General features: G+C 45.2%; 1 protein-coding gene across 1 annotated transcript in view; it reads right to left on the bottom strand.

Moving 5' to 3' along the window:
* The window catches only part of LOC135911962 (membrane metallo-endopeptidase-like 1), a 153476-nt gene that overhangs the window by 88249 nt on the left and 49217 nt on the right, over positions 1–16010 (bottom strand). Inside the window, exon 7 of the mRNA XM_065444334.1 lies at positions 13597–13762. Coding sequence (XP_065300406.1) covers positions 13597–13762 — 166 coding nt within the window. The remainder of the gene's footprint in view (positions 1–13596; positions 13763–16010) is intronic.

Below are 16010 nucleotides of genomic sequence, written 5' to 3'. Positions count from 1 at the left end.
AGATACCTGCTGCACCATTCTGCGTATTGCTTTAAGAATTCGTTCGGGACGTCGTCAGGGCCACTAGATTTTTTCGTGTCTAATCCGAGTAGGAGGTTAAAGATACCCGAGTCAGTTATGTTTGGTGAGTCGATAGTGAAACCTGTAGGAATTATTGGGGGGACAAACCTGTTATCTGCAGTAAATACCGATTGAAAGTACTTGTTGTATGCATTAGCTTGAGAAACTTTTTCATCGTGGGGTCATTATGGCACGATTACTTTGCGTGCACGGAAGTGATTCCAAAATCTGTGTGGATTACTTTTTACGAAGTTAGGCAGGGTAGTATTAAAATATTCTTTTCTGGAGTGGCTTAGTCGGAGTTTAAGTTCTGCCTTGGCGGTAATCAATTCTGATGTCTGAAGTGATTGATTTTTGGTCTTCTTCAAAGACCGACGTAATCTTTTCACTTTTCGTTTGGCATGAATGACCTCACGCGTTACCCATGGGTTGTATTTGAGTGATTTTCTTGTTTTTAACGGTATAAATTGTTCAGTGCAGTAATGTATTACTGTCTTAAACCCTATCCAGAGGGAATTTGCGTCTGCCGAAGGATTGCAAGCCATTTCCGCAAAATCCGTGAATTCATGTGCCATGTACGTCAAAACATTGGCGTCGTCCGACTTCGCAAAGTCGATAACGGTGCTTTCTAAAGACCTATATCGTGGTCGGATATACCTTCAACAATACTAGTGTGTATTTTGTTTACAAAGAAGTGATCAGAGAGCAGTATTAGATCGAGTATATTACTTGCAGTACCATGTGAGCGTGTTGGTTGATCAACTACTTGCTGTAGGTTGAAGTTGAGCATTAAATCAATTAGCGCTTCTGAAGTACGTGATGAGTATTGCATTTTCTTCCAGTTAATTTCTGGAAGGTTAAAGTCCCCCATGATGATAATTGTTACGCTGTGAGGGTGGCACTGCAGAAACTCATGTATGTTCTTTATGAAGCTTTCGTCCGAGTCGGAACTTCGGTAAACGCAGCCTACAATTATGGCAGTGTTGTTGCAGGTAATTCTGCAGAACGCGGCTTCAGCATCCCTCACATTTGGCAACGGTTCGTAGGGGAGGGATTTCTTTATTAGCAGTGCCACGCCACCACCACGTGTCTGCCTGTCGGTCTTTTCGAATGGCGGAGTAATCGGGAGGCACAAATTCGTGATTTAAGACAGCCGAGGGAAGCCACGTTTCAGTTATCGCTACTATGTCAGGATTATGTTCAAAGAGTAGATTTTCAAGCGCGTCACTCTTATTTAAGATGCTTCTCGCGTTTACATTCAATAACGTCAGTTCTTTGACTGCGCTCGGCTTCGCGTGATTGCACGCTTTGCTCCTACGCTTTTTTTAAGTAAAACTCTCTCCCCCTTGTCCTAGTCCCAAGTGAAAACTTGGTCAATAATGTAAAGCTTGTCTAATGACAAAGAAACCCTGTCATGGTTTTCTCGGTTTTCCTTGGCGCTATTCCACAGCAGTTTCCTGATTTCTCGACTTCTTTTACAGAACTCTTCTCCGATAGAGAAACCTGCGTTTTTTAGCTTGCGCCCTTTTCCTAATATTGTAGATTTCTGTCTAGAATCCAGAAGCCTAAAGATTACTGGTCTTGTTTTGTTATGCGCTGGTTTACCGAGACGATGAATGCGCTCTATGGAAATAGGCTGCAAGCTAAGCGTGTCCTGGATAATGGTCTTATTTACAGTTTCTTCTAGCTTTTCACTGTTTTCTCCTTCTGTTTCCGTCAGGCCGTATACTATTAGGTTTGACCATCTACTCTGGTTTTCCAAGTCGTCCATTCGTTTTTCCATTTTCCTTGCACTCTCATAAATGTCTTGTATTTGGCTTACGCATGAGGTTATCGTCGACTCCAGGCATGACAGAGCATCTAGTTTTTTATCTATACTGGCAAGCCGTCCTTCTTTAATTTTTTTGACATCGGCTGCAACTTCCTTCGACTGCTTTACGATTTGCGCTAGATCAGGGCCTGGATTGGTCTCAATGTCTCCCGCTAGCAAAGACAGCTCTTATAACCAAGTCACTACGTTGAAGAGCATACAACAAAGCTGCGGGCACGGCAGCAACAGCAAGAACGGATCACTAGAACGGACACAGTAGTCGTGTTGTCTTCTTTCCTGCACGATGAAAACAAACGGATTAGTGACCGTCATTTCGCCGGTGCCACCGTGCCCAGTGGACGCGATGCGAGGAGGCAGGCTACTTATAGTGCGCTGTGAAGTGGCGCTGGCTGCTGGTGACGTAGTTCATCACACGTGGGCCTAGTCACGGATGGGGGCAACCGGTTCCAAGGTGCTGAACACGTTATCTTCGCCCCGTGAAACGTGACGAAGCTTGTGTCGCTTGCTTCCCTGGACGATGCCGCCGGTAGCATGCGTATGCCATCCAGGGATACGAAAGGACCGGTGGAGACGGTCGAGACGGCCGGTGGAGACGGCTTTACGATGAAAACAAATGGATTAGTGGCCGTCATTCCGCCGGCGCCACCGTGCCCTCGGCTTCATTGTCAGTTCGCTTAATCTGGTCATAATTAGCAAGATTCGAGCCACTCGGATCCTCTTCTCTCGTTCTTGCCTCCGTGTGGTACTCCGCAGTGCTCTCTCATATCCAGTAACGCCGAAAAGTGTCGATTGTGTGGGAGGCAAGATTGGGCGTTTTAACTCCTCAGGAGCTTCAAGGTGTAACCGGCACCCGCCGATCCAACGGGTACTCAAGGCGCCAAAGAATGGTTTGAGTTCTTTGATGCGGGGTGTCGCTTTCGTATACGTTCCTATCAGAGTCGCGCTCACTTTATTACGTCATGAAAAAAAAACCCAGAATTTACTCAAAAAGACTCAAAGAGAGCCTCAGATGGGACAGAACGACCTTCTTCTCTTTTTTGAGTCCTCCGCCCACACTTCTTCCAATCATGAGGCAACATTTGCCGCAATATTTCTCCCTCATAGACGAAGCCTGCCGGTAAAGTCAGTTAAGTCCTCGGAGTGAAGGGCTTCGGAAGAGCGATGTGCGCGACCTCAGTTTTGGCATAGCGTTGCCCAGTTGCGGTAAGGCGTGCCAGACGATAGTTTACTGCCATGTAATTGCCAACAAGGTACGGGCCAGTATATTTGTCGAGAAGTTTCTGACATAATAATAATAATAACATGTGGGGTTTTACGTGCCAAAACCACTTTCTGATTATGAGGCACGCCGTAGTGGGGGACCCCGGAAATTTTGACCACCTCGGGTTCTTTAACGTGCACCTAAATCTAAGTACACGGGTGTTTTCGCATTTCCCCCCATCGAAGGGCAGCCGCCGTGGCCGGGATTCGATCCCGCCATCTCGTGCTCAGCAGCCTAACACCATAGCCACTGAGCAACTACGGCGGGTGTGTTCCTGACGTAGGCCACGTTTGCGCACCGGACACCATAACAAGACAAGATCCCCTGGAGAAAAGGTGACATCCCGATGGTGCCTGTCGTACCGTGCATTTGACTGGTCTTGCGAAGCGAGAGTACGCATGCGGCAAGCGTCGAGCTTCTTCAGCGAGGCACCGAGTCTCGGCGATGAAGACGTCCTCCACGGTGGAGAAAGTATGGTGTCGAGTGTGTGACGCGGTGGACAAGCGTACATGAGGAAAGACTGACTGTAGCCAGCTGTTTCGTGCTGTGCAATGGTAAAGCCATATTTAATGAAGAGTAAAATGTCGTCCGAATCTTTATGCTCCGATGCGATGTACCCGGACAACATGTTCATCAGTGTGCAGTTGGTACACACGGGCAGCCCCTTTGTCTGCGAGCGACACTTGGTCGAGTGACGATAGCTGGGAGAGAATAATCGAAGCAGCCCTTCTACAACATCTGGAGCAAATTGCCGCCCATGATGACGAATAGAGGTAGGCCATTACGGCGGTTTTTTAGTATCGATACTTACCATTCCCATGAACTTCCAGTTACCTCAGGCGTCCCTCAGGGTGGTGTTTTAGGGCCTTTATTATTCTTAATTTATATTAATGACATTGCCAGCGTTGTCACAGCACCAGTTCAAATAAAACTGTTTGCTGACGATTGTGTTCTGTTCAGTGAGGTAACCGGTTGCGATGATCAGATAACCCTGAACAATAATCTTGAAAACCTTCTTTCTTGGTGCAATCGTTGGAACATGGAGGTAAATGCTAACAAAACAGTTTACATGAAGATAACTAAAAAAATAAATAGCCTATCTTTTCCTTACGCTCTCGGATCCGAACCATTAACCGAGGTTAGGGAATACAAATATCTTGGCGTCACAATACCTCATAACCTGCACTGGAACATTCACATTTCTAACGTATGTGACTCAGCCTTTCGTAAACTCTGTCTTCTACGTCATAAACTAAAACAAGCTCCCGCTGAAACTAAACTTTTAGCCTACACATCAATAATAAGGCCAAAACTGGAGTATGCCTGCATAGTGTGGGACCCTTACACAAAAACGAACATTGGTGCACTAGAAAGAGTACAGCGTAAAGCAATCAGATTTATTTTTTCGAAATACCGTATGACTGATTCCCCGACAGCAATAATGAGACAACATGGCATTCAGACATTGGAAATACGAAGAAAAATACAACGGCTGAAATTTCTTTTTCTTCTTAAAAATAATCTCCTCGCCCTCACTCCTGAGCCTTATGTAACGCCAATGACAGCACGCCGAACATGTCATCGTCATGCTGACTCTCTAACTCCCTGTAATGCCAGAACTAACATTTTTAAATATTCTTTTTTCCCACGCACTATAACCGATTGGAATAATTTACCTCAGTCGCTACTAAACAGTACTGATTCCATTGACCGTTTGAACTACTGATTTCATAGTAATAACTGAAATTGATCTTTGTGTTACATTCCTTCTCATTGCTTAAAATTGTACTGACGGTTCATTTGTACATTTACTCTTCACTTTTGTTTTGGGAATTGTTTGGTTACAAGACCGAGTGTTCTTTTTACCCATTTGGTTCTCGCAGCTGGTGGACTCCATTGCTATTGTGCACACTAATTTGGTCCTTTTGTTCTTACGTTTGCAAATGCAATTATTCTGTATTTTGTATGCCCCTCCTGCCTGGGCCTCAATGAGGCCTGCAGTATTGTATAAATAAATAAAAAATAAATAAATAATGATCGAGTGCAGCAGAAAAAGCGAAACTTGGCTAGCGGTGGCAGATGGTAAAGCAGCATTCTGGCTGTACCAGATCAAATGGTCGGCAGTTACGATGCTCCAACGGTTTCCTTGCGTTGTGCGCGGAAAGGGATCCATGAGATAAATTCCGTATTAAACGAAAGCAGAGCTAGGAAGTTTAAGTGCCCGTAGGAGTCCGGCTAGCGTGCTGGTTAAATGCTTGTGGGCTTGACACTAAGCGCAATCGGTAACATACATTTCATTCGAGTGAGGCATTCGGGGCCAGCAAAACCGTTATTGCACAGATGAAACCTACACAATGTTCCTAGGTGTCCGGAGGTAGGATCGTCGTGCGTGGCCCACTGAAAAGTTGAGCGTAGCTTCTCCAGAACTACAATAAGAAAGCGGACAACAGTGCTTACGAAACTTCATTTGTAGAAGAAGCCATCACGAACACAAAAACCTCGGTTTGTTGTGGAGTCATGCGCAGCGCTGAAAAACGGCTATGAGCAGTGGTCTTCTTGCTGCACATTTACAAAATTATCTTTATCAGGAAATTCTGGTGCCGTAGAAGTAATAAGGTGGTCAAAGTTATCCCCGTCGCAATGTATCGTGTTGAGCGGCATTCGCGAATAGCAGTCTGCACCGTCGTGACGGCGATGACTGGTATAAAACTGTGAAATTTCACGGCTGAAGACGTAGAGCTCAGCGCGTGAGACACCGAGAGGGATCACGAAGGTTGACAAGCCAGCAGAACGAATGATGATGCGTGATGATTGGGAACGGGCGCCCGTACACATACGAGCGGAAACGTTGCACATCAAAAATGACCGCTAGGTATTGTTGCACCGAAACGGTGTTATTGCGTTCAGGCTTAGTTAACGTGACACTCGCACAAGCAATCATGTGCTCATTCCTTTCACATCGCTGAACGAGGACTCGAACGAGGCCCACGCCACTCGCATGGATGTGGACCTCCGCCGGTGCGGTTGGGTCGAAATGCCGAAGGATAGGGCACGTCGTCAGTAGAAACATCAGTCGACAAAAAGAAGCATGCACTCATGAGCAGTGTCCCTATGCGGAAGACAAGTCAGTGGATAGGGGACATAAGAAAAAGGGGGTTAAATCGGCGGAAAGAAGAGCAGACGCCTAGGAAACTACGAAGCAATTTAACAAACCCAGAAGGTTTGAGCGCTTGAACATCTGTTGTCCTGTGTGGATCAGGCCTGATAGCATCCTTGTCCAGAAGGTGGCCAAGTATCAACATCTGTCGCTCTCCAAAATGACATTTCTTAGAGTTGAATACTAGGCTGGCGTGTTTGATGCAGTGTAAAACAACTTCCAGGCGCCACTTGTGCTCTTAAAAAGTGCTTCCAATAATGACAATCTAGTCTAGGTAACACATGCAAATAGTTCATTTGAAGCCGTGAGATTCTGTCCATAAATTTTTCGAAAGTCGCGGGTGCGTTACAGATCCCAAACGATATGATGTTGAACTGAAAAAGGTCGGCCGGGGTTACAAATTTGGTTTTTTTTTTTGTCCGCCGGGTGCATTGGGATTGGCCAGTACCCCGATCGTAGATCAACAGCAGGAAAGTACGGCTCCGAATGTATTTGTAGAATTTCGCGGACATCCTCGTGGATAATGTTGCACTCTGACGGTGATATTATATATGGTATCTGTCGAACAGGTTGCGCCTATCCCCTCCTAATTGCGTGCATGATTTGAGACGCAGGAGTCAACGGCGCGTTGTCCTCCTGAGTTAAATCTCAGGTACCCGAATGCTTAGTTAGGACGTTCACTAATGTACGACGCTCATTCCTGCTGATCGACTTGCTGATTATATGAAGAAACTTTCAATCTTCTGAACAAGTCCTAACTCGTTTATGTTGAGCACCTGCGAGTATAGTGGCTGGCGTCGACTTGTGATCTTTCAAGACAGCAAGCTTCGTGCCATTGGGCGCCACTGCGTTTTCGCTCCAGGCTCACAATGCATAATTTAGAGTGCCGCCGAGCCACAGACAAAAAATAATGTAGTAGAAAGTATCCCTCGGGCCCGTTAAATGCGCAAGCGTAGAAAGCCTGATGACTGTTACTAACACAGTCCACCAGAACACACACAGCTAACAAAGGAAGCACGAGAGTGTCTTCACAAGCATGAAATGCGCCGTCCTCGCTCGAAGCATCCTCTCTGACCTCGTAAGAAATGTCGCCACTTGCAAACATCTCTCACGTTCGGCAATCAACTGTGGTAACGCAAATCTGTAGGAAATCAACGCCTAATACATCATGTGAAGATCGGAGAAAAATTGTAATTTCAGTCGATAAAACTGGAACACACAGTAAGACTTGCGCAGTTCAAAGAACAAAAGGCGGCAAGGAATCCCAGCTATGCCTAAAAAATTTTCCGCATGGTTCCATTGAAATAGCACTTTCCGTCCTAATACCCTTTTAAAAGCAAATTTCATCACAGAAACAACAGAACCAGTGTGAACTAACGCCAATGCAGACACATCTCCAACAAGGGTTTCCACTTTGTTATTAAATTCTTCAAGTTGCTGGTAGAAGGCGATTGCGTCATTGAAAGCCATTGAGTGTTGGGCTCTGGGGCTGCAAGTTGATCATACCGAGGCTATTGGCGATCAGGACGAAAACGTGATAAGTGGCCAAGAATGCTGCGGACATAACACGTAAGGACGAGAAGGTCACTGCTGTAGTCCTCAGAATAGTCAGGCAATACCGCATGCCTCGGACGAGTGACTGGGTCGTAACGTGGAGCACTGCCACTAGTGGGACGTCCGAGGAATGGGCGTAATGAGAGCGATGTTCAAATAGTGTACTTGAACGGTATTTGGTTCTCGATGCCGGTGCATGCTGGTACTCGGATACATCCGCGATCTTGATAGATGGATGCCACCCAGTCGAAGGTGGAGAAGTGGCGGGGCTTGTGAAAAGGACGCGTAAGAGACACCAAGCAGACTACTTGCCGTATCGTTGTGCCTGCATAACTCTTCGAGGACGATGTGTCTTATGATGGATGCCAGGTCAAATGAAAAGCTGATGTCGATACGGGCCACATTGGTAACACTGGCCAATTGGCCAAATTTTTGTGTTATTTCGCGCTTCTTCAGTAACTCGAACGTGCGGCAGTGCTTAATGACGTCAGAAAATGAAGCGAAACTGTCCTTGCCGGAGAGAAAATTCTACAAATTCTCTGCTATCCCCTTAAGCAGGTGCCCTACTTTGTTTTCCTCGGACATTATTGCGTCGGCTTACTTGCACTATTTCAATATCTCCTCAATGTAGGCAGTGCAAGCTTCAGCTGATATCTGTGCTCTCTATGCCAGGGTGCGTTTTGCGCGTTTTTTTTTTCGTCTGACTCAGCGGAGCATTTCTTGCGCTGTACGACGAAACGAGCCCAGGTCCTTAATGATTCTTCATGATCTTGAAACTACCTCGGGGCAGTACCAGTAGATGCGAAGACAATAATGGTGACTCGGATGGTAGTGCCCCAGTCGTTGGTCTTGCTCATACGTTGATAATGCCTGAGCCGCTCTTCCACATCTTCTCTTCCTTTCCCGGCGAAAACACAAGGCTCTCGTTAGTAGCGCCACGTGCCAGTAGGCATTGATCCGGGAGCGGCAGGCATCGGACCTTGAGCGTCTCCGTAGTTAGACATGTTAGCAGATAAAGATCGAAGTCCGGCAAGGCGGTGACTCTGGCGAAGAATAAATGTTGAGGGTCTGTCGATACTTCAATGACCACAAACGTTACTTCAATGGCCATGAAAGAAACAGCGCTTACATAAAACGATTCAAGGCGAGGCTCAGGTGGGTCAAAGCGTCTTTGTTCTTTCTCGAAATCTTCCGTTCACACTTTTCCCACTCATGAGGCAACATTTACCTTAATAATATCTTCGCTGGAGGCCAGCTGCCGTACTTGCCTGATCCAATATTTCTACAGAACAAATATCTCTTAAGTTACTAGAGGGCCAGTTTGCGCCATGTTTTTGTATTGACAGTGGTTTATGACTCAGAATATAAATAATGTGGCTCTGTGGCACCTTTCAGATGTACTGTAGCTTTCTACATCCAAAACCGATATCGATGCCATTTCAGAGAAGATGGCAACTTGAACGGCGAGCATATTTTTCATTAATGTTTCGTTGGTGTTTATAGCTTCTGGCTCTGGGATGGATATACATATCACTCACATTCCCAGTCTGTTCGATTCCACCACGTATGCCTTGACAGTAGCGGCTCTACTGAAATTCCACGGATTAATAGGCCTGTGGGGCTCGCCGGTACGGGACGCAAACTCCGTAGGGAACTTTCGAATATTTCCCTGATCTCTTTCACTTAGTTTGACGGAATTTTTTTCCACTTCACTGCGTTTTCTTTTATACATGACAGCGTGATTATGGAATTCGACCATATTGTGCAGTGGATTTCAAATACAATGAGAACAACTGAGACGTAATTCGGCAGAATTGCTTCATTAAGACTCCTAGAAGATGCAGTAGTGGCTGCTTCGTTGCCTTGGTAGGTTTCACACCTGCTTTTGAGATCAACTTACGCTTCGCTGAGCAACTCGGTACTACATATAGGGCTCCACCACACGTCAAAGGAATTGCGTCACAAAATACGCGAACCTCTAGCACTCTGGGCAATTCGGTTTCTCTTCCAAGATAACTTGATATGGAAAGATACTATAAGGCTTGTGGATGCCGCACTTATTCATATAATGCTTCTTGAAAGTCTTGAGGTAGTTGCTGGTTGGAGCCTAACACACGTGTTCATAACTTCTTTTAGGTGCTGATCACAAGTGAATGGCGCAACAAAGAGTTTTGAGTCGAATTTCTATGGAGCACCCTGCGTGCCGATAGATGTGAGATTTTTCTATCATAAATTTCCGAATGCTCATCCAAGAAACGCAAAATACATCATATGATTACAAGTATTTTCACGCTTTTCTCGTGGGCCACAGCAAGTTGCACTTCTTTAACTTCAACATCTTTATTCCACACTTGTTCCTCTTACACAGAAAGTGGGTAAATGTTTGGACAGGAACAGAAAGCTGCCGCAAAGTAGCTTGAATAGGAAGCTGGAAAGTTCTTTGCCTGCTGCCTTTTTCTCATGCTATGATGTATAATCCAGGTCATATGAGTTGGCCGCATATTTGCGTAGCGCCATTCCTGCTTCCTCCAGAATCTCGTTCGCTTCTCAGCCTATTTGAAGTGCTTCTTTGTCTGAGTTTGTTTCGTCTGCTACATAATCCATGTTCAATGACTCTCGCAGAAGATTGAGTGCACTTGCCTTGATGCCAGGTATGGTATTTAGAAGGTAGAGTATGCAGTTGCCATCAGGAGGAAGGGGCTTCATGCTGCTCTGAATGCATTCACGCCATTCGCCATTCCTGAACCTGTTTCGAGCAATATGCAGTATTTTTCTAGAAATCACAGTAATCGAACGGCGTTTTTCTCTAACCATGCGATTGAGATTCGAATGAATGCGCATTCTCGATGTCAGCTAGCAGACCTATGCGGCGCGTTCTCAAGCATCGCCATAGGTTCTGAAGCCACCACCGTCGCCATAGGTTGGTCACAAGTCAGCTAAGTAAGAGAAACTCACTCAAGCTCACCGAAAAAATGTATTTTGTGCTTAAGGTTCACTCAGTTTCATAAAGTCTGCTGAGCTTGGCGCACTCGGATTGAAACTTACGAAAATTCTACTTAGCCGGACTGACTCGTATTCAGGCTCACCGAGTGACTCTGAGTGAGTCTGAGTCAGAGTCTGAGTGAATGTGGACGATTCTACTCATGGGTGAGTTCGTCAACCAATGGGTAGAATTGACACTAGTGAAACCTTTTATATAAATAACAAAGATGATTCTTGCGTTCAACGCAGTTCGTTAGCATTGCTTCCATCTTTCTTTCCAAAGGCGAACTAAATTTTTTTCATTTATTTTAATTCCGCCATATTGTTTTTCCCTCAATACTGTAATATGAATATCAGGCACACCGCATTGAAGGGTTCCGGATTTATTTCGACGACCTGTGGTAAGCCGCACCTAATGCATAACACACGGGCGTTTTTGCACTATACCTCGTAATTTCAGTTTTTACAGACTGCCCTGTGACAGCTTGTCTTCGTGTACCGCGCTTTGGTTTTAATATACATTTGTTGCCTCCTGAAATACATTCAGATGCAAGTTGGCGCTTGATTGTGTCCCCTTCTTTTTGTCCTGTGTTTTGACTTTGCTTTGACTTACTTGTAATAGCTATAAATACGGGATGGGGCCAGTACATGTACCGACATCATCATCATCATCATCATCATCATTACCAGGCTCTTTTATTTCCACTGCAGGACGAAGGCCTCTCCCTGCGATCTTCAATTATCTCAGTCCTGCGCCAGTCGATTCCAAATAGTGCCCGCGAAGTTCCGAATTTCATCGTTCCCCCTGACCTTCGGCTGTCCTCGACTGCGTTTCCCTTCTCTTGGTGCCCATTCCGTAACCCTAATTGTCTAACGGTTATCTAACCGGTGCATCACATGACCTGCCCAGCTCCATGTTTTCTCTTGATGTTAATTAGAATATCGTCTATACCCGTTTGCTCTGATCCAAACCACTCTCTTTCTGTTAGTTTTTTAACGTTATGCCGAGCAATCTTCCTTCCATTGCTCTTCGCGCTGTCCCTAACTTGTTCTCAAGCTTCTTTGTCAGTCTCCAAGTCTCTGCCCCATTTGTAAGCACTGGTAAAATGCACTGATTGTACAGCGTCAGTTTCAATGATAATGTTAAGCTTCCACTGAGCAGCTGACAACGTCTGCCGTATGCGATACAACCCATTTTTATTCTGCTATGAATGTCCTTCTCATGATCAGGGTTCCCTGTGATTATTTGACCTAGCTAAACGTACATGATTATATTGGGCTTAGTGTTACACATACGAACGATAGGGACAGCACGCGGACGTACGTTGCGCAAACTAGCAACTGTTTAATACTGTTAAAGAACGCGCTTATATAGAACTAAGTGTGGCGCGGGGGGGGGGGGGGGGGTTGGGGAAGGGGAGCTATAGACGGATATGACAAGGTGACGATAGTTGATGATACTTTGGGCCGGCAACACATCGTTTACTTGCAGCTGTTCGCCCTGGCAATATCGACCTCTGCTTCCATAAGCGCGATGGGCGGAGTGCTTACGGACATAATCGTACGCAATATAATAATGAACGTCCACAAACTAGCCCGGTTGATTGCTTTACTAAAAGGTAAACGTACTCTTTCACAGACTCTATAGGCTGACTGGCGATCCTGAACTCTTGTTCCTTTGCCCAGCTATTCATCATCACTCTCTGTTAAGGTCCTCAATCATTTGTTGTAATTCGTACTGTAACTCGCACCGACCTAAAGAACTTCAAAGTGGTTTTACCGTTTCGGGTCTTGTGAAAGTGGCGCAAAGTTAAAAACTATTTTACACTGTGTTGTTTCCGTGTGCTGGCACATTTTAGTTATTATTGTGCGTCATGCCGTTCAGACAGGCTTCTGTCACACACCCGACTTCTCAAATATGTATGCACCAACATGCCCAACATATCACTCTACTAAGCCAGTAGTGAAGCACCGGAATGGCATGGAGATAATTTTCGCTACCGTAGGCAGACAATTTTATGTTCCTAAGAATTTTTTTTTGTTAGCACAATACTGGGTCATATTACTTTGGCGTTTAGAAAACAAGCTGAAGTATGTAGGCGCAGTGTTTCAGTAAACAAAAGTTGCAGCCTCATGCGCGCGACTTTTTTCTGTAGAGTGGTTCTCCGACTCACTTTCTATGGCTGGAGTGCATTGTTTCGGCGAAGGCCATCCACATTTTTAGGCATGCGCAATGCTTTTGAGTCAGTGTGTTGGCGAGCATCGCGTACATCCAAACGTCTTTGGGTGCACTGCGAAGCCGCACATTAATCGCGTTTCCGCTTCCAAAACCAATTCCCAGAGGTTGGTGCCGCATTTATACAATAACGCTACTCGAGTTTAAATCAGTTATCTTATGTGTTACGTGGAGTCCTGGACCCAACGCAGGTTCCGCGAATAAGACGCCAATTTCTGCGTTATTTTTCATTTACACTACAATCGGAATTCCTATCATTGGCATACCTAGTGAAAGATAACACCGTATTTTGAGCGACAGCTTCGATACTCAATAATATGGTCTCGTACTTTTCATGCATATGGTCACTTTCGCATATGGCATATGGGGACATGGTCAGTTTTAAAATTTCAAAGGCATCTCTTGCTATTCCAACGCGAATAGATATGATGTGTTCCCAGCGATAAGTCATAGTGCCTTTACACTTGCAATATCCACTTCAATGTCGTAACTTATGCTGAAAAAGAAGCACTGACCTTCGCCCATCGCTGTCTGGAGCTCGCTGGCCACAGTGGCTACCTTATGTTTTTCAAGATGCGTGTACTTCTTGAGTATGTCAGAAAAATAAGTGGCGCCATACTCAGGATCCTCGTGAGGGTTCCAGTCCAACAAGTATACAGTGGTCTTTTTATCAAGTGCTATCTGAAAGGGAACAATCATTTACGTGGTGGCTCTATGCGTCTACAGTTTTACTAACTAAGTAGCGATAACACAACCACATGTTCTTTAAATGACATACCAGATCGTCCAATATGCGCAATAGGAAACAATGGTGGTTCTATGTCAAAAAGATTACCTCTTAATAAGCAATGAACATTTAAGTGTTCTCAGTGCAACTTAAAACAACATAAAACGGAAATATGGAAGCGGCGTGAGGGTTCAGTTGAATGACTATTTTAGGTTGTTTATTGGCAGAAAAAAAAAACTGCACGTTAAAAGAGGACGTGCTCAAAGAAGGCGTCTGGGCATTCTGAAGTAGAACTTATCAGCTTGAACGAAACTATCCTTACTCCCATAGTTTATGAAACGATGCGAGACATTGTAAAAGCTTCCATAACAATACGCCTTTCAATTCTTTTCCTCATTCCACCTAAGGTTTTTATAGTTATGATTTAAGTTTTAGCAAAAGTAAGTTAGGCTGCGATTTTGTTCGCCATGTGAAACACATCGTTTTTCGCGTGTTAAGCCTATGCTATTGAGAAAGGTTTTCTTCACCACGTATCCGACTTTCATAACAGATATCATACAAGACGTCGTTTTTGTAGAAAACTGTTATGATGGAGCTACTCTCGGGACATGCAAAGAAAACAAAAGCTCGCACAAACACCATTAATGATTAGGAATACTGTCCGAATAGATGAGAAGGTACCGCACCGATATTCTTAGAGTGTGCCGGAACCGGAACAAAACTTGAACTGAATAAATGATAATTATCGGTTCGGAATTCAATGCCACGATATTATAGCGTCCCTTGTCGCCTGGAACGTTTCCAGATCTAGAATGCTTTCTACTCAGCACAGAAAAATTTATACATGAGGTGCTATATTTAGGGAACGAAACCGTTTGGATATTTCTCAATTAGCTTCGCAATTTAGCCATGGCTTTTAATCAATAATTAAACAGCAAATCGCAAATTTTTTTAGTATTTGTGACATAAGCACTTCTTTAGAGTCATACGCACTCTTAAAGAATATAATTTACACGCCAACAGTGATGTGCGTGCTCGGACATCGAGCTGCATTTAGGGGGAAAATCACATACTTTACACAAACCTACCACTGGATGCGCGATCAACTAGGCAAATCTTGCGTCTGTTAAAATAAGTAACAGTTTCGCCCGGAGGGTGACGCACGTGATTGCGATAGTAAGGTTTTGTTGCTTCGCTGAAACTCGGGCGGTGTTCTAAGAAAACGCGCGAACAGGGAATGCAAGACCACTCTCAATGCGCATTTTGGCCAATTTCGTGTAGCCTATATGAGGAGTCTCGTAGCGCTGCGTTCATTACGAGTGCCACTAGTGTCTGCGCAGGCGTCGCACCTCTGTGATCAATGAGATGAGAGCGAAGGAAAAGCACAGGAGTTTCTTGAACTTTACCGAGTGTTTCCCTCGGGCAACTGTGCACCCAACTGTACAACCACAAACTGGACGCCACCGAAGCTCCGCTGCAAAGTCGAGTGAGCAGATAACGACAGTGTGTGCGCTTGAACACATTCTTTCTGCAGCCAAACGAGACCTTCTTTGGATGCCTTATAGTACTCACGAGGGAGCCACGCATCGGTACTGTATGTCGTGACAGCAAAGCGGAAACAGCGACAGCAAGCATGGCGCCTCCAGCGCCCACATAATTGCTTTCGTGATAAAAATAATTATCTTGAACGGCCCGTACGTCACCGTGCTGGCGAAGAGCGCCATTTGGCAAATGGAGCTGGGCGTTCAGAGCAATGCTGAAATTACAACACGACCTAAGTGACAGATGCTGCCGCGCTTCCTCTGGTTCCATGGAAGGCCAAATGAATTGTGTCACTCTTTGCGAATAGATACTTGCGCTATGCCTTCACGGATAAGTTATCTTGGTTTTATTGGAAACAGTGCGAATCACTGGTTTAACTCGCACCCCTAGGAATGCTCGCTACCTGGATCTCCTGGTGGACGTCATTATTAAGCGTACGCTAAAGTGGAAAATATTCCATCAGCGGTTTCAATACTTTTTCATTCTGTCACAAGTGGTGTTCCAAGCGGACGCCTATGACGTTTTACCTGCTGCCGCAACCGCTTCGACCGCATGCACATTTTAACAACAGAGGGCTCCCCTGCTGGCGCATGAACTGCAGCAGAAGGTCCCCCGACTGGCGTATGCGCACAACATGGTGCTACTAGCGGGCAATCCATG

Source organism: Dermacentor albipictus, chromosome 1 (assembly GCF_038994185.2).
Source record: "Dermacentor albipictus isolate Rhodes 1998 colony chromosome 1, USDA_Dalb.pri_finalv2, whole genome shotgun sequence".
Classification (NCBI taxonomy): Eukaryota; Metazoa; Arthropoda; class Arachnida; order Ixodida; family Ixodidae; genus Dermacentor; species Dermacentor albipictus.
The sequence above is the reverse complement of the archived record's forward strand: the minus strand, read 5'-3'. Positions and strand labels throughout refer to the sequence as shown.